The sequence below is a fragment of the Aquila chrysaetos genome, chromosome 15 (genome assembly GCF_900496995.4).
Source record: "Aquila chrysaetos chrysaetos chromosome 15, bAquChr1.4, whole genome shotgun sequence".
NCBI classification, from domain to species: Eukaryota; Metazoa; Chordata; class Aves; order Accipitriformes; family Accipitridae; genus Aquila; species Aquila chrysaetos.
In genome coordinates this window covers 8,007,482-8,030,940 of record NC_044018.1, presented here as the reverse complement: position 1 = coordinate 8,030,940, position 23,459 = coordinate 8,007,482, and the positions used below count along the sequence as shown (strand labels likewise).

At 37.3% G+C, this 23,459-nt stretch overlaps 1 protein-coding gene across 1 annotated transcript; it reads right to left on the bottom strand.

Moving 5' to 3' along the window:
- Positions 1–1,981: 1,981 nt before the first annotated feature.
- LOC115351237 (WD repeat and coiled coil containing) lies at positions 1,982–18,688 on the bottom strand. Its single transcript, XM_030037807.1, has 3 exons — positions 16,572–18,688; positions 7,637–7,757; positions 1,982–3,912 (listed from the first exon to the last, which is right to left on the bottom strand). The coding sequence occupies exons 1-3, from the start codon at positions 18,489–18,491 to the stop codon at positions 3,746–3,748; spliced, it is 2,208 nt and encodes a 735-aa protein (XP_029893667.1). The 5' UTR covers positions 18,492–18,688; the 3' UTR covers positions 1,982–3,745.
- Between the last annotated feature and the right edge of the window lie 4,771 nt (positions 18,689–23,459).

Below are 23,459 nucleotides of genomic sequence, written 5' to 3'. Positions count from 1 at the left end.
TGGAGAAGCTGGTACACCATTTAGTCTTTTGAGCACCACTAGTATGGCATACTGAGTGTAGTCATTCTGCTTTGACTTCTAATTTAAGCTCCTAGTCTTCCTAGCTTTCCTCGGTTTTAATTACAGAAGACAGACTCCCCTACTGGGTGACTCTGGACAGGAACCTAGCACCAGTAGTCTCATTATTCTTCCAGAGGAGCCTGTCCTTTCTGCTGGTGAAATAAGGAGCCTAAAACAGGGGGTTACCACCTTCATGAAATTTAGGTGATCCAAACAACTTCCCTTTTTCTAAATTGATCAATTTTGGCCCCATAAAATAGCACTTCTGGAGGACAGTGAACGCTTCTCAGTCTATGCTTTTCTCCTTTTCACAGCCTACTGTCTGCTCAACTCATTTAGTACAAACTCTTTCTATCCTTCCACATGCCTTTATCAGTTTGTGCAAAAATCTTCTGTACAGCTTGTGCTTAATAGAAGAGTCATCTTACATCTCTCTACTTCACTGATTCTCCATCTGTTCTCCATCCAAACCAAAGCTGAAAATTTATCCTCTGCTTTGCATAAATCTCTTCAGCACTTCTTCTAGTGCTTTTATTACTTTCAATTTTAACTTAACAGCCCTGTGATAGACACTATATAAGATAGTTCTGCACTGCACTGCACCCCTAAATCATTACCTGAAAACAAATATTTCCTCATTCAATTGTTTTCCATGTTTAAGTGCATGTATATGATTTAAACACTTATTTTCAAATATGTGTACATAATAGTGTGTTCATAAATGGGAGGGGGCAGTGCTATTCTTTAATATTATACAATTTTAGTTGATATATCTTTCCTAAGCCTTCCTATAATATTGTAACTGTCCAACAAGATGAACTGGGGTCCTTATTTGTTACCAGACTAATTGTCCTGGATGATGATAGCACCTTCAGGTAGATTAGTTCCTACTCAGATTCAACAATCCTTGAATCACACAGCAGGGGAAAACAATGTCACCAAAACATAACAAGTCCAGAAGTTCATTAAGCATCACAGAACTAATTTTTTTAATTTTACAGCCAGTTATTCCCTGAAACTAATTGTTTTGTCATCTAAAAGTTTATTTGCCTCTCTTTATCACCATGAAACCAAACCAAACCAAATAAAACCAAACCAAACTTCGATAGCAATTCAAAGAAGCTCCTTATAGAAGACTAATACATGAAAAATTAAAATGGTAGCATGACAGACTGACAAGGAAATATCTAGTGATAATTCTGAGTTCTGAGGCATCTTTGGTGCCTAGATACTCACTGATCTCTGCTAGTTAAGATTTTCACCTTCTCAGAATTCCCCTTCTGGCTCTTGCAACAGCGCTAAGGCATGAAGATGACAAAAGGTGGAATGTGAGTATTTCTCTAGCAACAAGGAAGTCTTTGTGAATAATGTATATAATGAACTTAAAGAAACTGTACAGTACAAACAAAAGTCTTGGTGTGTTATCAACCTGATAGGCGCAATCCCATTTTTCCTCAAGTTCATATGTTTAGAGTGCAGGACTGTTCCATTTAACATATTTTTTGTGTTTCATTAGCCTCATTTCAAGTGGACCAAACTATGGGACTACCATCCATAGAAGATAATATTTGTGAGAAGAATTCCCTTTTAGTTCTTCCTTTAGTTGAGCCTAAGCAGTCCTCTAAAATATATCCTCCTATCATTCTAGTTAGTTATAATTAAGTTTTATTTTACTTGGCCATAGCATAGGTGTTGTGAATACCAGATACTGTTGTGAGACACAAGAATGTTGTTCAGGTGTATTTGCAGGATTAGAAACACCTGCTGCTTCGAAATGCGCTGTCGTTTAGAAACCTGATAAAGTCTTCCCTTACCATACTATGTCTGTGAACGTTTGTGTTACTTGATTTCAATGATTTGGGCTGATTTCAGTGAAGGAAAGCACAACTTCACCCAAATTTTTAAAGCAGTAGTAATACAAATACCTTTTTGAACACAATTTTAATGCAAAGTAGCAGGCAATCCAATGAACCAAGTAACTGTAAACTCATAGATGTGTTTAATGGTTAAATGGTCAGATTTATTTTTTTTTTCCCAAACAGGAATGCTTCTCGAGGCTGCTTAAAATTATCTTTGCAAACAAGGTAGTACAAATATACCCAGCTATGTTGCACACCTGTGGTTATAGGTGATTTAGAATTATGATTCCTTTGCCTCTGGGAGGATACTTGCATGAGAAGGACATTATTTAATTCAAGGAATTGAAACTGTTTCCTTATTTCAGGAATTGAAACTGTTCCTCATGCGACTTCTGGCTGCATCACTGGAATGGTACTAATGCCAAACTTCCAAACCCATTAAGTGTCTTCAGACCATAGGTCTACCTTCTCGATCCAGCCTTAGTATGGGGTGAAGTATTGTAACTGGATTTTAGTGTATCTGTGCCCTATAAACAGGCTTGCTGTGGTTCCCAGGCAGGGAAAAAAGACTCTCTAGGAGTATTAACAAGACCCAAAATGCACAGTGTGAAAAATAAGTCTTAACAGTAGCTTAAATAAGTCTCATCCCTTTTATGTTTCCCTGAATGTACAGCGAGAAGCGGGCACGCCTTTCCATGGTTTCTGCTGGGGCCTGTCCAGCAGTACAAAATGCTAGGCCTCACAAAACGTGGCTACTCGTTACACTTTACCCACCTCTTTGCATTTAGAGGAAGAAAAGTTAGGGAGTTTATTCAGTTCTTCCCTTATGCCTATTTTTTTCACCATAATCATGATAATTTAACTTCCATGAATCTGTCTGCCTGCTTCTCAGATATATCTATATTGCCTCTTGTCTCTCAGGGTGAGGTTCATCTGACTCAATGTAAATGTTTGTATTTAAACTAGTCCCCTAGCATGCTTTTACAGTTAGTGGAAAGGAATAGGCACTTATTTACTTACTTAATAGGGATGGTTCACCACGATCAGTTTTAGAAATCTGTGTTAGGGCATGAATAATCTGCTGTAGAAGTGCTTTTCTTTTTTTGACTGATCATACAGGAGTCTAGATGACAAGTTCAGTGTAGACACCTGCATTTAGCCAAATGAAGTTTACATTCAATGTCTCTGATCCTTAATTTACCTTCCAAGGTTTTTTCTTTCTCTTCTGTATGCATGTATAAATCTACGTTCTGTGTAAGACACTGACAGGAGACAGTGATGCAGCCTTTTTAGTAATTGAACATTTTCATATAAAAATCAAGCATTTCTGAAAATGTTGCAGGTTTCCATGGGATCCAACTGGAACAGCAAAGAGAGCCTGAAGCAGTTTTCTTTTTTTTTCCCTTCCCAGTTTTCCTTAATGAATATGAAAGTGCTTTGGTTGGGTTTTTTTTCAGCTTTTGTGTGGACTGTACACCTGTATTAGCTAGATTTGTTGTTACTGCATGATTTTTAGCATAATATTGTTTCTCCAAGAACATCCTGACCACAGTTAAAGTAGAGGCTAGTCTCTCTGCTCCAGTCCACTGGCAGCCATTAATAACAACAGCTGTGGTAAACTTCTCTCTAGGTCTGATCCTTCAGAAGAAATCATGAGGGTCCAGCCAACCCTAGGATTTAGCTATAGTGTAACCTTGCCACAGATTTTACAGTTAAAATACATTGAAAGTAGTGAAGACAGCTTTCTAGTCACTCAGTTTCTGACACTGCAGAATGTCTCTGTATTGTATTAGAAAAGAAGATCATTAGCGTTCTTTGTTTAGAAATTATGTCACTCTGCTTGGTGGTCGCATTGAAATGCTTTTTTTGTAGGAGTGACCTCCACAGACTTCTGAACTGTCACTTCCATCCCTTATGATTATCTCTTGTGTTGCTCTGAATATTAATGGCACAAAGCCGTCCTTGTCTGCAGTGAGCACAATCCAAGAAGAGCCTACAAAAATTAAGGAAAAAAAGAAAATGAGTGTACTGCTCTGGTTATGTAAAATGTACAAGCACATTTTAAAAAGTCAGCCAGCATGCGAGCAGAGCAGGTTTTCTTTTTGTGCACTAAAGCCTTATTACGCTAATGATATTAAGGTCTGACAATCCATGCTAAACACACCTTTGTGTAAATGCGAAGGGGGGCTAAAAGAAAGGTCTGGAAAGGTTTGAGGCATTTTGTCCCTTATTTAAATTAAGTTGAAAAACAAGGTGCATCTTTTCTAGTTCTGATAAACTCTAAGTATCTCCATTTTCTGAAAGCTCAGGCAGCCTTTCCATGCTGACTTTTGTTCTAGTGACATCTACTTCTGCTTATCCTTTTTGCTCATCTGCTCTACCCAAATGATGAAGAGATCATAAAAACTGAAAAAGTTGGCACAGAAAATGATTGTGCTGTATTTGTTCTAGAAGGAAGTAGGGGTTTCCATCTCCTTTACTGTCAAACCAAGATTGTTCAGTATGTTTTCAAATTTGTATAGCAAATGGAAGGAAGTTACACCTTGAAGATGATTTACAAAAGATACCATGATTTACAAGAGATGATTTACAAAAGCTGATATAATAAAATTTCTTGTCCTTTAATTATTTATCAAATCTTCTCATAAAGAAGAGAATGAACAAAATCTGAATGACATTTTTAATCCTTTTTTTTTTTTCTGGAAAAAAAAAAGAGGCAAGATTAAAAAACAAAGATCAAAATTGTTCAGGTTCACTTTCTGTATTGCATAGAAGCAGAAAATAAACCTACCTCCTCTTTGCTGTTTACTTCCCTTTGCAAATCAGCTTGACATTGAAGCTATGTATACCATATATATGTTTTCTAGTGATTAATCTGTTTCCTTTTGGACTGGTTATTGCAGTTCTTATAGAAAATAGTGAATTCTCTATTTGTCTTTTTTTCAGTTTGACATTTTATGAAAAAGCAAAAAAATCTGTGGCAACTAAAAAGCATTGTGGGAGCCCTTGTATCACATGTTTTTCTTAGAGTATATATCCTGTCATTACTGACCAGGGGCATTAGCTGGGTTCTGAGGTAGAGAAAGCCCTGTTATGTTCTGTTGTTGGTATTTTTAATTTTGGCAGATAAAACTGTGTTTTGAAAAGGAAGTGAAAAAAGGAAGTGTAGAAAATCCAGAAGAACCATGCTTAATTTTTGTCAGTCATAATGAAGCATGTTCCTGGACAAGGCAAATGTCCCCTCCTTTCCTTATACTATTAACAAAGTACTTTTCCAGGCTGCTACACTATTGCACGTTGTCATGTCACCTGTTACATCATAAGAAGATTGTCATTCCAAACCATGAATCTTTAATCTTCTACTCTTAATACTTTCTTTCTAATTCTGGACAGACTTCAGATTCCATAAGCAGTGAGCCTGAAAGTGGAAATTCTGCTGTCCAAATCAATAGTTATGTTGTTGGTCAAATTGATAAAGCATACTCTTCTGTCAAACTCTTGGGACTTTTTATTTTCATCCATTGAAATGTTTGAAATTCTCTGTGTCATTGATAACACTTGCTTTGAAGCGTATCCCACAAAATATTTCCATGGTGGAAAAACCTTGTGCACAATTATTACGATGATGACCTGCTGAAAAGAGAGACTTCTGTGTGCTAATACCAGGGCACGATATGACAGGCTATATTTAGTACAGGTAATGATATTACAGTCCTGGGCTTAAAGTGCAAACGATGAGGCGAAGTCCATTGCTAGTCTAACTCTGATGATCTTAATAGCCTTGCCGTGGTTGTGCATTTGGCCTACAGCTGTGAACTTTTTTCCACCAATATATTCAAGTTTAAGTGTTTATTCATAGTAAAAAATGCCAGGCTGTCACTGTAATACAAACACACTCTTCATTACATCCCCTTTAATTATATAGTATTAAAGGATGGGAGTGATATTTTTAATCACGTTTAATATTCATGCCTTGTGGGAAAGGAAAGATTTAGGAATATAAACCTGTACTGGTCAGAACTGAATAAAGAGCTACATAACTACTTCTGCCCCAAACCTGATAATTTTGCAGGATTTTGGTGAGTTTTAGAAAGATTCTTGTTTCTGTTGTTCTTTTTGCTGTTAAGAAACAGACTCAGTTTCAGAAAAGCTGAGCACCACATTGGACAGAAAGAGGGACACGTTAGGATGATTCTAAGACATTGTCTTTTTGATATCTCTGAAGTCTAATGCATGAAATTGAGGACTGGTGTTCCGCTAATTAAATATTAAATATTCAACTGTTCTATAGAGCTGAAAATAGTTTTCTCAGGCCCCTTATTTATTATTTTCATACTGAATTCTAAACCTCTTTTTTCATTATGGGCATTTGTTTCCAAAATCAAGAGCTGAAAGTACAGGCCAAAAAAGGTATCCTCCTTGCCCTGCAAAGTTGCATTGTGTTATTGCAGAAGCCTGCTGGGAAATAGCTCGGGCCTCAACAGTAAGTAGAGTTTTTTCATATACGCCTCCACTGCACTGCACAGTCAAGTGAGATTGCTGACAAAAATATGAAACCTGCATATCCTTATCTTCTGGAACAGCTTTCAGAAACTGCTGTAAGCCAGGGGAAAAAGGAAGTGGTCCAATGGTCTGTGTTGTATTTGTAGCCCCTTTTCTTCATTCTCGTGGTCTCATCAACAACAAGGGGATAAGCAGAATATGAATGGCAGCATGGTGCATATTTTACATCTCTTTTTCGCACTGTCCTTGGTGCCAGCACCAGTAACACCCCAGGCCTGGTTACTTTTTCATTGATAAGCCTATTATATAGCAGTCTGGTATGTAACCATCATTATTTAGAAAGCTATAGTTCACATTAGTACTTTCCTTTTCTTTTTAATTTCACCAACAGTTGAATTAATTTCTCATAAAGCAGAGTATACCGATTAAGCCAATATGTCTCAGCCTGTCAGGGGCTAAGACAAGGGGTAAGACAGAGAGTAATTTATGGATCTGTCAGTGTGGAAACCATGCAAGGAGATCATAATTATAGCCAACTACTGTGTACTTTAAGATCATAATATACTTAGACTGTGAAGAGAAAAGCCATCAGAAGCATTATAGAGAAATGGCTAAAAAATAATGGTATGTATGTTGCTGAGAAGGTAGCATACAGAAACAGGCAGGGACAAGGTAATTCAGAGACCAGCCTGGGGCTAGGATTTCCCTAGCTGCTTCTGTCCTTACAAGTTAATCAGTGGTGGGTGGTAGAAATGTGAGACTGGCAAATTAGAACATTGAGCTTCATTGTTTATCTTACATTAAAATAATCCCAAATGCTACATGATACATATATATATCATATTCTGAGAATGACTTTTTCTCCAGCCTACTCTCTATTGTCAAGTCTGGGACATGCTTGTAAAGATGGGCAAAGCAAAATGCCAAAAGGTCTCAAGGAAGCACTTCTATTTCCAGGTACTGATTATTTTCTCAGCCTTCCTCTGTAGAGACATCTAACATATTACTCTGGTGATAGGTAGTTCTGCAGTTACTTAGCATTTAAGTGATTTCAACAGACACTCTGCTGTGTTTCAAACAAAGGAAAACACATACTTATCGAAAGAAGTTAGCTCTCTCAGTTTACCGCAGTGGGGTAATTATTCTACCACAAATGCCTCTTTTATGCTAAAAATCTCAGGTGAAACCAGATACCAGAAATAAAAAGAACATACCGTGTTTCATTTCAATAACAGGCAGATCAAACAGCTGCTGGACTAAATTCAAATGGATCTTGCCATCGCAGAGGAGAACATCTTTTGTTTCTTCAGTAACTGCTCCATTTGAAAAACTTCTCTTCAAATACATACATGTAAAAGAAAAGATCTTGTTAAAGGTTTATACATTGTGCCTGGGTTCTTTTAACTGTTCCTCTGCTCTTACTCCTTTCAGTTCTTTAGTCATTTTGCTTTTTCTTTGTCTGTCTTTGCTACAATTTATAGATGACACCATCAAGCAGTGCAATTCTAAGCACAATCTCATAGTCCCATGTGAAGAGGAATATGCATCTTTGCTTTTTGTTTTGTGTGCTTATGCAGCGCAAAACTGCGTCAGCCCTGTATATATCATGTATTAGGTCATGTGTATATGTGTCCGTTGGGCCTTTCTGCCTGAAGAGTCAATTCAGTGGAAGGGAATATATCATGCCTGGAATAAAGTTGTCCAAGATGCTACCAGAGCAAATGAGTACTGTGCTCAGTTTCAGTTGTACGCGTGGGTGGTTTTGATAGTCATTGGTCAGCTATTCCACCCCAGTAAAATGACCTCAGTTCTGGCACAGAGAGAATTGCAGACAGTTGGACATAGCAACAGTCTCTCTGAAAAGCTGTTGTAGCAAGGTAGCTTGGGAATCCTGTGACTTTCTTTGAGAGAGAGGGAATGTATGGGTTTACAGCCCTGGAATTTGCTCTGGCATTCGCTAAAAGAACACACCTGAATATAAAGGTGGCATATTCGTGCTTCATGAAGTTTAGCTGGCCTTGAGAATCGACACCTTTGTGTTCCATCATTCTGATTACTGCAAAGTGCAAGGGCCGCAAAATAGTTGAGCTAATATGGTTATGGAGTGGATATATATTTGCATTTACATTTTCCTATCTGCTATCATTTGAAAGTCATTTTAACATTAAAAATTTTCCAGTGACTCAATGCTATTAAAAAATATAGGTGAATTGGACATTTTCTTCTAAATAATCTTGCTATACTTTGTCCTGTGAATTTAATTTTCTTCTTCCCTCTCCATACTTTCCACCTGTGTAGTTCCCATGTGTTATGGTGTGTTTTTTTTCTTTTGGCATCCCTTATGTTTGCAATACCCCCAGATTTAACATATTTGAATGAACCAGTCTATGTATCCCATTTGCTAGACCTTTCTGGTTTGTACATTCAGAAGGGATCCAAGTTAACATTTTAGAATGGGTTGAAAAGATGTCATGTATCATAACTCCTGTTCTAGTCCTACCCTGTCAGTGTCTACTTCATACCCTTGACTCTTTCTTGCTAATATGAAACTTACAGTTGAATGAATTCACAACTGCGTCTTCTATTTCTGTGCATAGTAATCTAACCTTTGACTAAACAAACGTCTCTTTTAATGCTTGTCTTCATTTCTAATTGTGCTGTCTTTTGACTCAGTCGCTCTCTCAGTGAACATGTGCTTTTTTTGCTCTGTAACACTCTTTCTAACTCAATCATTTTCATTTTTCTGTACATAGTATGTATGCTGTCATGCAACCACATTGGATTCTGTAAATCAGAATGTCTACCAACTGTTGCAGAAGTATTTTTTCCCCACTCTATCATAAATTGGCTATGCAGATAGTCTGTGGCTGATGGCTATTTATTTATGTATTATGATTGATTGAAGATGTAAGAACTGTAAAAATATCTTTCTGTTAAAACCTAAACTTTCCAACTTTCAGAGGTCTTTTCATCTCCTTCCCCATTCAAAACAGCCAGAAATTTGTTGCTTTGTAATTAAAAGGGAAATACCTAAGGAATGCATCAAAGTATCATTTTCTTAGTCATAAACCTATAGTAACTTTTTATTACAGCTATAACTATATAACACAACTTCTTTGTCATTTTTAGGTCTCTTCAAATTATATAATACTATGTTCTATTGAACCTAAATACACTTAAAACTCAATGGGCTGAATGTTCAGCAGTGAGCATGTGCTTTGCATTTACATTGCAGAGATGCTATTTGCCTGTACAGGTATTTGTGGAAAGCTTTTCATTGCTGCGTATTGTGGATTAGCACATCTAAGAACTACTTCGTTTTCCTGCATTCAGGTTGAAATAGCAGAGTTTATTCAAACTTGTACTTCAGTTAATGAATTACAGAAAAAGGTGGACTGTAGATGAGACAGGCACATTGCCTTGACCCGAGTGGTTCATTTTTTCATGTAGATATGCTTCAACTCAAGAATAATCAGAAAACAATCTAGCTCTGCCTCTGTTGACTTGAAATCAGCTGAATGGAAATGTATACTAAGGATGACTTCGTTCCAGTATGTTTCCTCCTTAGTCTTGCAAGTTATTATTGGAACAGCCATTGGAAGTGGAAGACATTTTTGTATATACAAAACTACATGGCATCTATTTTGTATCCTAACCAGTTTTTCAAGTACAGACCTCAAAGCTTAAGTTTCAGAGTTGTTTGTCTTTCATCATTTGTGAGCATTTGTATTAGCTATTCTGTCTTTGTCATATACTTCTGTTTATAATGATAAACTTAATCATCTTTACATTCATTTTTGTCTGCTGGCAAATTCTGTCAGGTCAAGAATCTTTCTCTGTTTTAAGCTTCCAGTTATTTAGCCTTTTTTGTTTAATGGTTAGCTTAAGTGATGATAACATGCCTTATCTTTGAGGAATATGGTCACAGACGTCATATCATAGATTAACTGATTTAATCGCATGCCTTCTTGAGAGGTAGGTAACTGTTAGTATTCCCTTTTTATAGATGATCAAACCATTACACAGGAAGATTAAAAGAGATTTACTCAAGGTCATGGAAGTAATTTCTGACAGAGTTAGAAATACAACTAAAATCTCACCTTAGTACTTCCCATTTTCATGCCTTAACATAAAGACAATTTTCTAGTCATATCTAGATTTAATCCACCGCTTCCCAAAATTTGTATCTATCTGGTTCAGCTGTGCTGCTATTTATCTCCAACAGAAGCCAAAGAACTTGCAATTCTCAGATTAAAATCCCTGAATGTTAGTTGTTTTATCCTAAACCAAAGTTCATTGGTAGGCTAAGAACATATTAATCACAGAAAAAACAAATATATTTCCACATACATGAGTGGATATTTTCAGATTAAGTTTCTTTAGCCAACTTCCTGTAGTATGTCAAGTCCAACTCTCCCTCAACAAAAATCCAACAGAAAGAAACCATCAATTCAAGAATTGTTTTCCTTCATCTGTGTCAGCCTGCCCCTTGATCAGATTTTATAGCCTATAAAGGGTCTTCTGGGCAGCAGCCAGCCCATCACAGCGTTGCCAAACTGTTTTTCAAAACTCATGTTTTGGAATGCAAATATCCCCAAGAAGAAAATAATTTACTAAGGCAAAAAGGGTTCCTGGATTAGATGTTATACACTGTATGTCTGCACAAAAAATAAATGCGTCTTTTACCACTTTTTTAAACCCCACTGAGCAGTCAGCTAGTTCTGCCTCTTGACCTTTTCCACTATTGATCTTGTATTTCCTAATGCACTGCTTACACTTGCCTGGACGCTAAGATCATCTTCATGAACTTGAATTCAATGACTGATGAAACAGTGAGGTAAATAAGAATATGCTACCAATCAGAATTGTTTTTACTAACACTGGGTAGTGATTGATTGCAGTCTGAATGTGTCTTTCTTGCACATGGATGTCTAGAAATGTAAAATGTTTTCCAGATGAGGCCTCACAGCTGTGTTGCCCAGTATTGCATTACTTACTGGATGTACCTCACTAATGGACCCACAAACTGCCTTTGCTCCTTTCATAAATGTATCACATTTTTGATTCATAGTCATCTTGTAGTCACTTAACATGTGCAAGCTTTTGTCATCCTTGGTTGTTCCCAGCTAAGGAATATTCAGTTTTTAGCAGAAATTCCTTCTGTTAATCCTGGAATGTATCACTGTGCCTTTCATATTAGTTCATTTCAATCCATTTTTTTTATTCTAGATGCTAAGGTCATCAAATTACAGATGCAAAATCCTGATCCTCTATTGAAAATACTACTGACTTTATGCCATATGCAGATTTTATTAGCATATCTCATCAGATCATTAATGAAACTTTTAGATTAGCCTGAAGATCAATCATGAGAAAATCCACTAGTAAATTTCTTCCATTTTCTTTTATATTACTATAAGCATTTACTAACTTCCTTCCAGCTAATTCCTTAACCATCTTAAATTTCTTCTATTAATCCCTATTCTCTGCTGCTGAACAAATAATTTCCCCTGTGGCATGATTTCAAGTACTGTACTGAATTACAGGTATTTTAAATATTCTTCATATCCTTTGTGTTGATAATCTGTTCTTTTATAAAGGAAAGGTATCAGGTTAGTCAGTCACATCTCTGTGTTGTAAGATGAATAGTGCTGTAGTTGCCTGGAAATTGGTTTTCTTTTTCTTAAACCCTTGATTTCAGCTCTTAGTGTTGTGCTTCAGTGGTAATTTCAGTTTTGATACCTTAGTACCCATTACTCAGCTTGCTTTTGCCTTGCCCCCACATTCACTGTGTGGGATGAGAACAAAATAGTACATTAAATAGACATGGGCATTCTGGCCCAGAAGACAATGAAAAGAGTTAGATGGCTAAGGAAGAGCACTGAAGAGGAATGAGAACTATGATTTTTGACATTCAAAGTACTGTGTCTCATTAAGCCTTGTGCAGCATTGCCACAGGTAGTATTAATGAGGTTTGGCTGCCTGCACTGCTCCCCCTTCCTGTCATGATTTCTACTGTTGCTGTGATTCCTGTTTGATTTTTGATGGATCCTGATTTTATTTTGGTGGAGATCTTAATATCTTTCTTGCCCTTATGTGGGACATTCCAATTGTGACCCTAATTAACCTGTCAGAGAAGTATAAGCCTGTAAAATGTTTATGTTGGAAGAGATCTGAGTCGCTCAGGGGTGCTTAAATCCCAGTGCAGTTTGCATTTATAGTGCACATCAGCATTTCAGATGATATGATGCTAGCATTTCTCTACTCTTGGCTCCCTGTCAATAGTTCTGCAACCACTGTTTCAGGTATATTGTCATCTAAGATACACCCTTTGTCCTCATGCTTGTGCTTCCATGATCTTTATGTTTTGAGTGAGGTTTTTTTTTAACTCAGATCTTTACTTTCTTTGCACAGTACGAAAACTTGGATTTGTTTTTAACATTACATATTCCTTTTCTGTTGCGTCTATGTATCCAACAAACAAATCATCTGTTCTAATAAAAGATATTGTGTCTCCTCTACAAACCCTGCTTGTCTGCTATTGATCAGTTTCAGAACATTGTTGTCAGAATTTGTTCTTAACGAATTCCTCAACCTTTGCTCAAAACGTTATCCATGCATTAATCACACCTTCTCTTGACTACTGCAGGTCTGTCTTTTACAGTCATCCTAAATCTCTTCCTTCTAAACTTCAGGATGGCTGACTAGTTTCTTACTCCAGGGAGCAGTCATATCACCTTCCTCTTCCATCATTTTCATGACTTTCTCTCTATTGCTCAACCCGAGTCACAATTGCCCTTTGGATTTCAGAAAGGTTCATGGTCTTATTACGGCTGATCATTGCAGCCTGGTCTTTGCTCATTTTACTGTGCCACCCTTATACCCCGCTTCTTTATCTCTACTTCATGTATTTCTATCAGAAGAACTTTATTGCCATATGTTTGGATCCTTTCTATTAATCTCTCAGCTCTGTGTAAAAAAATGTTTATTTTATAGCTGACCTTGGCAATAAAGTTTCCCGTAGTAAATTGTATGAAGATGCTATAAAAGTACAAATTGACTTGTATATAATTATTGGTGAGCGCTAAGAAAAGGAAATCATCATGACTAATTGCTGAAAAGATATTTATTTCCTGTTTAGTTATGCAATATATGCTCTCAGTTATATACACTTTTGACATAATACTGCTTGTGAGCAAGATGCAGGAGTTTTAAGATATTCCTCAGATTAAGATGAATCTTATTCTCCTGGAGAGGTTTGCCTAAATGCCATTAATTTCAAATCCAGATTGGCTTTATTTCCACTGTAATTAGCTTTTGAATGAGGCTAGTTTAAATATTCTGCAGCTGTTTCTTTTCTGGGGGAAAAGGGTGATAAAAGTATCTTTTTGCAAAATGAAACAGAAACAAATCTGTGACAGATCCTCATCTCTTCTTTTTTTTTTTTCTTTTTAAATAATATCCTCTTATTGCATTTGCCTGTCTGCCCTCCCACACTATCCTGAATCACAAGTCTGTATGTGATGAAAGAGCAATAATATTTGCTTTTCAGGGTTGAATGATCAAGTCACCTCTGGTGGCTGAATGCTATTACACAAGTGATAGTGCAGTGACATTTCCAAAGTGTGAGTGATCATGTTTTTCTTTTATGGCTATGAGCTACAAAGAATATAAATGCTGGTAGTACTGCATGGATGTGACTTCAGAGGAGTTATAGGTAGGCAAGCACTAACAGAATAAACAAAGATTTTGAAGACTATTTAGTGAGCAGACATTATGAATTATTAAGTAATACACATTCTGGTTTATATTACGGTTTTCTGAGCAGACCTGGAAACATACATAAATGTCAATAATGCTTCTGCACAACAGTGTAATTGGCCATAATTATTGCTACATTTTTATCTACTATGTTTTAAACTTTCCTCTCATGTTTTTAATGCATAAATATGATTATGCAGTACTGATCATGATATTTTATAGTACAATAGATTTCTCAATCAAGATTGAGCCTCTGCTGTGCTGGGGATTATACAAACACTTAAGAAGACATGCACTTGACACAAAAAGCTGAAAGGTAATGGCCATATTATTGACTGGACTGCAGTGTTCCTAAAGCTTAGAATGTTTTCCACAGGCTGATATTTATATCATAAGGCAATAAAGCTATTTCCTGCCTTTTCGCACTGTGAACACAGAGCCTGGCTGGAACACACAGCCCAGCTGGTCTCTGAGCTCACAGAGTGCTAATCAACTCCTGAAGGAGGAACAAAGTTCAGATGTCTGAATCCAAACTAATCAAAACAACTATTTTCTGAGAAAATTATTAGCTGCCTATGAAGCAAATATTTCCCTGTCTGTCTGGAGGCCTTTTTGCCATCAGTCTATTTTTCATTATTTTTTGGCATCATGCTGTGATCCTGTTAGGTTTCAGAAGAGGGGCTGAACTATGCAAGGCATTAGCTGAGACTTACACAAAAAAGCTATGTGTGTCAGAAAGACATGAAGTGGCACTTTTTCTGAGTCATTATAATGCAGTACTGGCGGTGCGTTCTGCTGGTTCAATGTGAAACTAACCTGTTCATATAAATAAGAGTCTTCCTTTCTAAATGTAGTTAGTTAGTCTAGCAGTATTTTAGAAGCACTAATATTTTTTTTGCTTCCAAAGGAAAAAACGGGATAATTAATTCTTGCTGCTTGTGCAAGCAAACATGCACAGTGACTTCAGATCTTAGATTAATGTTACATGTCACAAACAAAACTTCTCTTTAGAAAGGTTAATCCAATCGAATCCAAGAGATAGGGCTGCTTGCTAAATAAATAAGTTGATTTATGTTAAGAAATCAGAATTAATTTGCTGGAGAACAGAAGGGCTTTCTTCTTGGCAAATAAAATCCTAAATTATTTAAAAGAGACATGTTGCTTTTTTCACCAGAATTTGTATAACATCGTCAAGTTAAATTGACTAATACAGATTGAAAGCTTTGCTTTGATCCAGAGTACCTAACATACTAGAATCTGCTTAAATGCCAAGTAAACAATTGCTAAAAAGTAATGAATATGATTGAATTGAGTCACCATTCCCTTAATGAGTGTTTAAGGGGGGGGGTACTTTGATGTCTGTATGGATTCCTTTAAAGTAAAAGGAAGTCAAATTTGTTTGAGAAGTACATACTTCAGCATCATCACAGTGTAATGTATTACTTTGCTATAATGCTGCTTATGTTGCAGTAGATACGAATGCATTTACAATTGCCATCTACATCCTGAAAGGGACCCCAGTTTTAGCAGCAATACCACTAGCATCAGCATGACCAAAAATATTATCAGTATAATGTTAGTTTTACTATGAATAATACTAAGAATAATAGCCAGAAATAATTACACAACCTACCTTCCTTAGCTGAAATTCTTGTTGAAGCCAGTACGAATTTTGCCAAAACAAGGGTGGGATAGGAACATGATGATTTGACATTCATCTATTTATTTAATGAAATGATAATTACATATTGACAGATTTTTTTAAATTTTTTTTTTCTTCAGAAAATTTGAAGTGGTAATATGTTTCATAAATTGAGTTTGTCCAGCTCTGTGAAGATTAGTGATGAGAAATTAAAGTAGAAATAAGCCAACTTCATGTCATGCCTATCTGAATTTTCCATAAACTGAGATTCAATACTTTGTTTCAGTCTTCATGAGAGTCTATCTTCAAACTTTGGATTTGACCATGGGTTTGAATTGATTATGTTTCTGGTGGGTTACAGTACCACTGTACTCATAGGCTCATCCTTACACTAAACTAACATATAAACCTTTTGTACATTAACAACTGTTTGGCTCTGTTCTCTGTCTTTGATAGATACACGCAAAATCAGCTAGTATCCAAGACAGTTGTGCATAATCAAAGAACGAACAGACACAAATCTCCCACATGAAGTATCCTCTAAGTTACCCACATCATCCTGAGTTATTGTTTCAGTGACAAATTATAATACCATTTTAGATTAAGCTTGATGCCAAACTCAGGTTACATTTCTCATGGGTTGATAAGATTAAACTGCACCCTCTTGATTTAAAGCTAAATAAATACAAGATTTTTTAAAAATTCAGTGTCCTATCACAATATTTTTAAGCTGACAAAAAAGTTACCTGGTAAGTGATATGAACGACAGGTGGTTCCTGTGAGCATGGATAGGCTAAAGATATCCTCCTCCCATTTTTAGCGAAGTCCGTTATTTCAGAAAGACTCAATTGTAACTCATTGAAGCTGCCACAAAGTCTCTCTAAATTTCTAGATATGTGACTCATTCCTCTTTCACTTGGCAAATTGTTGTTTTTAGGAGAATTTGATGTTTCTTGGATCACATTGAACTGCACTTTAGGGGAAGTTGGTCTGCTGGAAAGCCTGGCAGGTGTTCCAAAACCAAGAAGAGACACTGAACGATTGGTAGGTTCAGCATCCAATGTTTCCAAGGCCACCGAGGGGTCACCTGGGAGCCTTTTTTCATCCAGGTCACTCACACTTGATGAAGAGCTCTGCTCATAACTAGGGCTCTTTACTTCTTCGATGAGTCTTCTTCTGCCACTAGGAGATTGAATAACTGTGCTTCTTGGTATTAACAGCTCCTTGCTTTGAGCTTGGTCTTCTGTAGCAAGATTTTCAAAGAACTTTCTTTTTCCAGGTATATTAACAGAGGATTCAAAGTTATAAAACTTATTCTGCTTAGTCTCGGGCAATGCTGAGGGATCTTCTTCCAGCATCAATTCTTTGATCATCAGACGCATTACATACCTGTCTGAACTTGAAGATGGAATGAGACTAGGCTCAGGGAACTTTTGCTTGCCAATCAGAATCAATAGGAGTTTAGCTGTCAAAAAGCATAGGCCCTTTGGTCTTTCATTCTTTTCCAGCTGGATTTGTTGAATATGAGGCATGCAGGAAGAGGTTACTGAATACACCAAAACAATGTTAGAAGTATTAGAGGCTACTGCCACAATCTGAGCTCTAAGGTCAAAAGCCATTATATCAGGAACCAGAATACCTGGGATGGTGACTTTTCTGGTGGTGGTTACCTTCCTCTCAAAAGTCACCAAAATCATGTGAGAAGAATCTTGACCATTTGTTGCTGCAGAGTCTTTGCGTTTCAGAGTAATAAGAGGACCGGGATCAGACTGACGGTGGTTTGCAAGGATATGGGTTAAATCCACAGGACCTGACGAAGAAGAAGCAACTGAATCAACACCGGATCTATCTGAATCTGTGGACTTTCTTCGCCGGTCCATGGAGTATTCCTCATCACCAAGCACCAGAGGAGACTGTGAGATTAAAGAACCAGTTTCTGTACCAGATGGCATATCAAATGCAATGCCCGCATTCAAACCACAGATATTATCTAAAGGAAGCTCAGTAGCTACAGCAATTTGGAAATCCAGCGTGGCTTCTATAGCACAGATATAACCTCCCACGTCAAAGACTGGGCAAAAGGAGCAGGTATTTAGAGTTTTCTGAGCATCATCCCATATGTAGGAATGCAGGGCACTGCCTATAGCAACTACTAAACGATTACCATCCTTAGTCCAGCAGGCACAGTGGATAAGCCCACTGCTTTTGATATCTGCCTTAACTCTAGTATTGTCAGTACGAACAGCATGCAAGACTGAAGCATCTCTTTTTGTAAGCACAGCCAAGACCTCCTTCTTTGGATGCCAGACACAGCCCTGAGAAAGCAGTGGAAATGGCTCACCAACCTCACAGGTCTGAGAAATCAAGGGTTTGTTCTTCTCCGCAGTGCTGTAGCCCAGCTGCCAAACACTAACATGCTTTTTATGCTGAACAGCAAGCAGAGCTGGGGTGTCTGTAGAGCAACATGGGCCCCAGTAAAGCCCATGAACATGTTCAAATTGACCAACAACACTTGAGTCTCCGAACTTTAGCTCTCCATTATGATAGTATAAAGCAGTCAGTATCACTTGCTTCCCATCTGTCCAGGCAATTCCATGCACAGGGTGGATGGCCTGATATAAAGCATTGAGGCCGGTCCTCAGCAGCTTTGCCTTTCCCAGCTCCATCTTTTTAAGCTTTCTGTCTACTGGTGGTTGTTCCAAACTAGAGAATCCATGGAATTCACTTGCAGATCACAGTGAGGAAAATTTTTTTTTGTATCTCCTTCCCTTCCTTTCCAGAATCAAGCTGGTTTTTCTGCTAATAATCCAAGAGCCTATATTGTGAACTCCTTCCCAGTAAGCCTGCAGCTGCTCCACTAAGTATAAATCCATGTCAAAGCTGCTTTTGCTATGTCTTTTCCTGGGAGGAGTTATCATCTTCATGTGATGGCTAACAAGGTTTAACCAATTACTGTGCGTTTTCGTAGAAGTCTATTTTTAACTCTTCACTGCTGGGAGTATATTTAAAAATAACACTCTAATACCTTGACCTTCACTGAATGAAGGTCTTTGGTGAAGGCTGGGGAGAGATCACACACTATTAAGCCTAAGTATTAAGCTACAGCCTGAAATAATGACCTGACACTTCTTTCAGCCAGCCTTTGAAGGATAAAAGAAGATTTAAACATACCTGAGGACTGTACAAGGCAGATTGCAATCTCTGATGGACAGCATCTTTCAAAGATACAAGATCCTAAGTGTCTCTGAAAGGAAAGTAGAAAAGGGAAATCATGCTCTGTTCTGTTAGTAGTTACAAGAGAATGAAGAAATGTTAGATTTTAAAAAAAGCAAAATATTTCAGAAACAAAGACAGCTGATTAGTGTTCATTTTACTGGGACAGATTTCATAGCTACAAATATATATTGATTTCTTTCTTTGTCTTCCCAGCCACCTGTATCTAAGTACTGCTCCCTCATCTTATAGCCAAAATGCGAAGAGGAAGCCAAAGTTTTCCCGCTTCCCTAAACTCTGCAGTTTCTACAATATGTAACATAGCATCATGCAAAGATCCTTGAGTTGACAAAGACCCAACCAATAAACTCATGTAACACAGTGGGGCTGTGTGAGGATACGCCAGTTTGGTTCGGCTGTATTGTTTCAGGACCAGAGCTGGTTCAGATGGACTACCTTGGGTGTCTCCATTCTTGCCTCCTCAGCGCATCCTTTTCTGGGGTTAGCTTGGACAGAGCTCGCATATCGCTGAACATAAATTGTCAGGGTGGGATTCATTACTTAAATATAAGCAATCATTACTATTTTCAACGCCCTAGGATATCTGAGACAGCCACACTGGGCTGGCAGACACGGCATAGGACTTACAGAAAAGTAGTGCCATTCTGGAGTGGCAGCTGGCAACAAAGAGATGATCCCTAGATAGTCCCTAGACTGTCTAAGATGGCATTAGAAGCTTATGTACAGGTAACTGAATCCCATCCTCAGCATCTTTTTGTAGTTCTTGTTTTGCCAGCAGCTCCTTTCTGCTTTGATGTAACTTGTGTCGCTTGCTGTTTGCATAAAAAAAATAATGTGAATAAATTAGACCTGGGCAGAGGTTTACAAATTATCAATATAATCACTATGGTTGAAGATGTAAGACTTAACTATACACGTTCTGCATCTTGGGCTGATTTATACTTTATATATTTTTATAGTGCTACCTGAGAAAAACACACCTCTTGTTGAAGGCAGTTGGACCTCTGTTCTAAGAATTTTTTTAGTATCCTTTTTCCAGGTGTATTTACTGAGGACGGTGAGTACCACTAAAGAACTCCCAAATTTATGTAAAGTAATCATATCATATTCTTATTCACAGCTACTGGGTTTTTGTAGATTATTTCATGAAGATTACATTCAAAATCAAGACTTTTTTATATTCATCAAGGACAAGCCAGCAGTGATGACTGGAATAGGTAAAAATTTAAAAGTTAGATACACAGGTTGGAAGATCCCTTTTTATGCAAGACTCCTAAAGTTTTGGTCCCTGTCTGTGCTTGCAGTGAAACCATGACTTTTAATGACTTTACCTTACCCATTGCTGACACAGATGCCCAGGCTATGCTTAAGATGCCACACTGCCATACCTGTTTCACTAGGAGCTCTGACTATTCTGTACTTCCCCAAAGTGGTGGCAGGATTATTGTGTCATATATTAGTGGTAGCTTTTTACCCATAGTAGTTATAATGAATAGATTACATTAGAACACAGTCCCAGCAGCTCCACAAATTTGCAGAGTCTGTATAAGATATTTTTGTTTTGCTTTAAAATAATGCTTCTTTGCTGCTTTGCTATCTTCTGGATGTATTTTACTGAAACTGATAAAGCTATTCTTTAGCACAGCCATCTCATCTACGTTCTGAATGGTGCTTTAAATATCATAACAAAACTATGTTGCAGCTGGATTCTAGCAACCTAAAATGTGTTTTGGATGCAGAAACTTCTGCCTCAGTATGACTGAAATGCTCAGAAGATGTTTCACTAAGGATGATTTGTGTTCTGCCAGCTATGCAGACATCTTGAGATCATGGACTAATTGTGTGGAAGACTGGACTTTCTTTGCTGGTTTTTTTTTCATTTCATAAGCTCTCATAGCATGCATCTGCTCTTCAGCAGTGTCTGTGACATTATCAGAGGGCGGTACAAGGCTGAATCTATGAGATTTGCCAGTAACAGAATCATCCTCAATTTTGGAGTTAAGGATGTCTCACAAACACTGGGGTCTTGAAAAATTTTTGTAGCAGAGCCACAGTGAGGTTTTCATCTATCTCTGAAAGCATTGGGAAATAGGACTTTATCTGATGTACTTATGTTTATTTCTAGTTAATTCGCTAAGATAGATATAAAAATTACAACATCTACAAAGTTCTACAGGCATGGTGATGAGGTGGTAATGTAGTGAGGCATGATATATTCGCAGCTGATTACTGCTTTGTCCAGTGTTAGGATCTTTTTTCCTCCAAACTCTAGCACCTTTAGTTCACCAGGATAATTCACCTCCTGTTTCCTATCACATCACATCTTTACATCCTGTGGTAGAATTTTTCCAGAAAGTCTGAAGCCAATCAATAAAGGTGGTAGCAGATAAGGAGTTACGTAGTTCATTTAAAGCAAAGGATGTTCAGAGGTCTCTGACTACAAGGAATGTTTGTGATACAAGTTCAGTGAATGTGAGATCAGGCCCACCAAGAAACCAGACTCATGGACAGACACAAAACCTTTTATGAGTTTGCTGTGGCCTTTTTAAAAATCTCTAGCGCTCAGTGTTCCTTGAAATCTGCAGGGTTTGGACACACCACAAGGCCTATTCTGTAGCAATTGAGTTTGAAACTCAGGCTCCATTTGGGATAACATTTGAGGATCTCAAGGAAAATTTCCTCCCATGGTTCATTCTGTGGCGTTTTTTTCAGTGGGAGAGAATAATGTGGGCAAGAAACTTCTGTGAGAACAGAATCATCTAGTACCTCCATAAACACCATATACGACAAAACTGATTTGAGATAAGATTACTTTTCAGAGTGTATCTTTAAAAACCTATGTAAATAATGGAAGACTTTTAAAATATACAAAGGGAAAAAAAAACATAAGTTATGCCATGATTCCAGAATGTAAACAAGTTATACTCGGGATCAAAGCAAATTCCAGATGCAGGCACAAGGTGAATGAAAGAGACAATAAACTTTCATTTGGCACAGCGTTATTTTTTAAAAACAGGATAAAAATAGAGGGGAAAAAACAAGTTCCCCTCATTCAGTTAGTGTATTTTTCCAGAAGAAAAAAATTAAATAATTTTTCTGTGTCACCTTGGCATGCATAGATCTATATAGTGCACACTCAAAATAAAGGCTGGTAATTGAAAACTGTCCTGGCAATACTACAGTTTTCCTTTGAGACTCAAGAAAGTAATGCAGAGAGTAATCTGTTAGTAATCTGAGACACTCCAATGAGTGACTACAGTCTTTACACTGACACTGAGCTAGATTCTGATCCTATTAGCACCTGTGTGCCTCTGATTAACTTTGGTATAACTCAGATCAGAATGTCACCTGTGGTTTAAACAAGGTGTTTCAGCTGGTGGAACCTTGGCTGGCTCTGTCCTGCAGAGTGATTCCAGCCAGCCAGTCTCTGTTGCTTTGGAGGAGGTGGTTGTTAGAAGTAGCATACAAAGACCAAAACTGAACACCACCCACCGAGCTGCACATAGCTGTTAGTTAGTTGCCATGAGTTCCCATGGTTCATAAGGAATGTTGGAAAATTAATCCAGCCCTCATCATTGCAGAGGTTGAGCTACCCTTTTTTATAATACTGATTTTATATTGCTGTTTGCCCACATTGCTATACTTACTTTTCACCTGTCTTGGGAAATGGTGAATACATTTTGTGTTCAATATGGATCAGAGCTAATGAGTTCCAGGTTTTAAATATATTTACCTGTCTATTTCTTGTCCAGTGGGAGATAGGTATCTAAATATGTCTGTGGATCTGATTTCAGTGCCTTGCTGGAAAAGCTGAGATTCAGACTTATTTTCTCCTTTATTCATGGTAAAATAACTCTTTCCAGGCTAAATCTTGCTTCAAGTTAATTAAATTGATGTTAATATTCCTGGTGACTTCAGAGGAAGACAGATCCAGCTCAATATGTAATAAAAACGTAAGAGTAATAATTTTTCTAATACTAATTTAACTCAGCTTTATAAAATGTCTAATGCTTTGTGGTATTTTTACTTCAAAAATATTTCTATTTAAAGCTACTCACCATGATTTCACCACTTTAAGTTGATGTGTCATTTGGTTCAATACTTTCAAGAAGCTTGAGTAATGTATTTATTTTTCCACATTGACATTTCTTTGCCTCAAGATCTGATTTTAAAAAATAGTTATCTGTCACAAGCTAACTGGAACAGAATGTAAAAATGATGCATAGTTAATAAAGATACAAAATACGTAATCTGTCAGAGCAGATCTAGTGATCACACTATGTAAATCAGCATTCTTTTGACAGTGATATGTGTCTCTGCTGTTACTGCTCTCAGAATGGGATTTAACCCGCTAGCTAGCATGTTTTTATAGGTATGTCACATAAAGTGGGAAAGACCTA

Bases quoted from the DNA above. Each gene is read 5' to 3' on its own strand.
- LOC115351237 (XM_030037807.1), bottom strand. From the start codon at position 18,491: ATGGAGCTGGGAAAGGCAAAGCTGCTGAGGACCGGCCTCAATGCTTTA. The intron at 7,758-16,571 runs GTAACTTTTTTG...ATGTATTTGAAG, and splicing joins TCGTTCATATCACTTACCAG to AGAAGTTTTTCAAATGGAGC. The intron at 3,913-7,636 runs GTATGTTCTTTT...TAATTTTTGTAG, and splicing joins TGTTATTGAAATGAAACACG to GCTCTTCTTGGATTGTGCTC.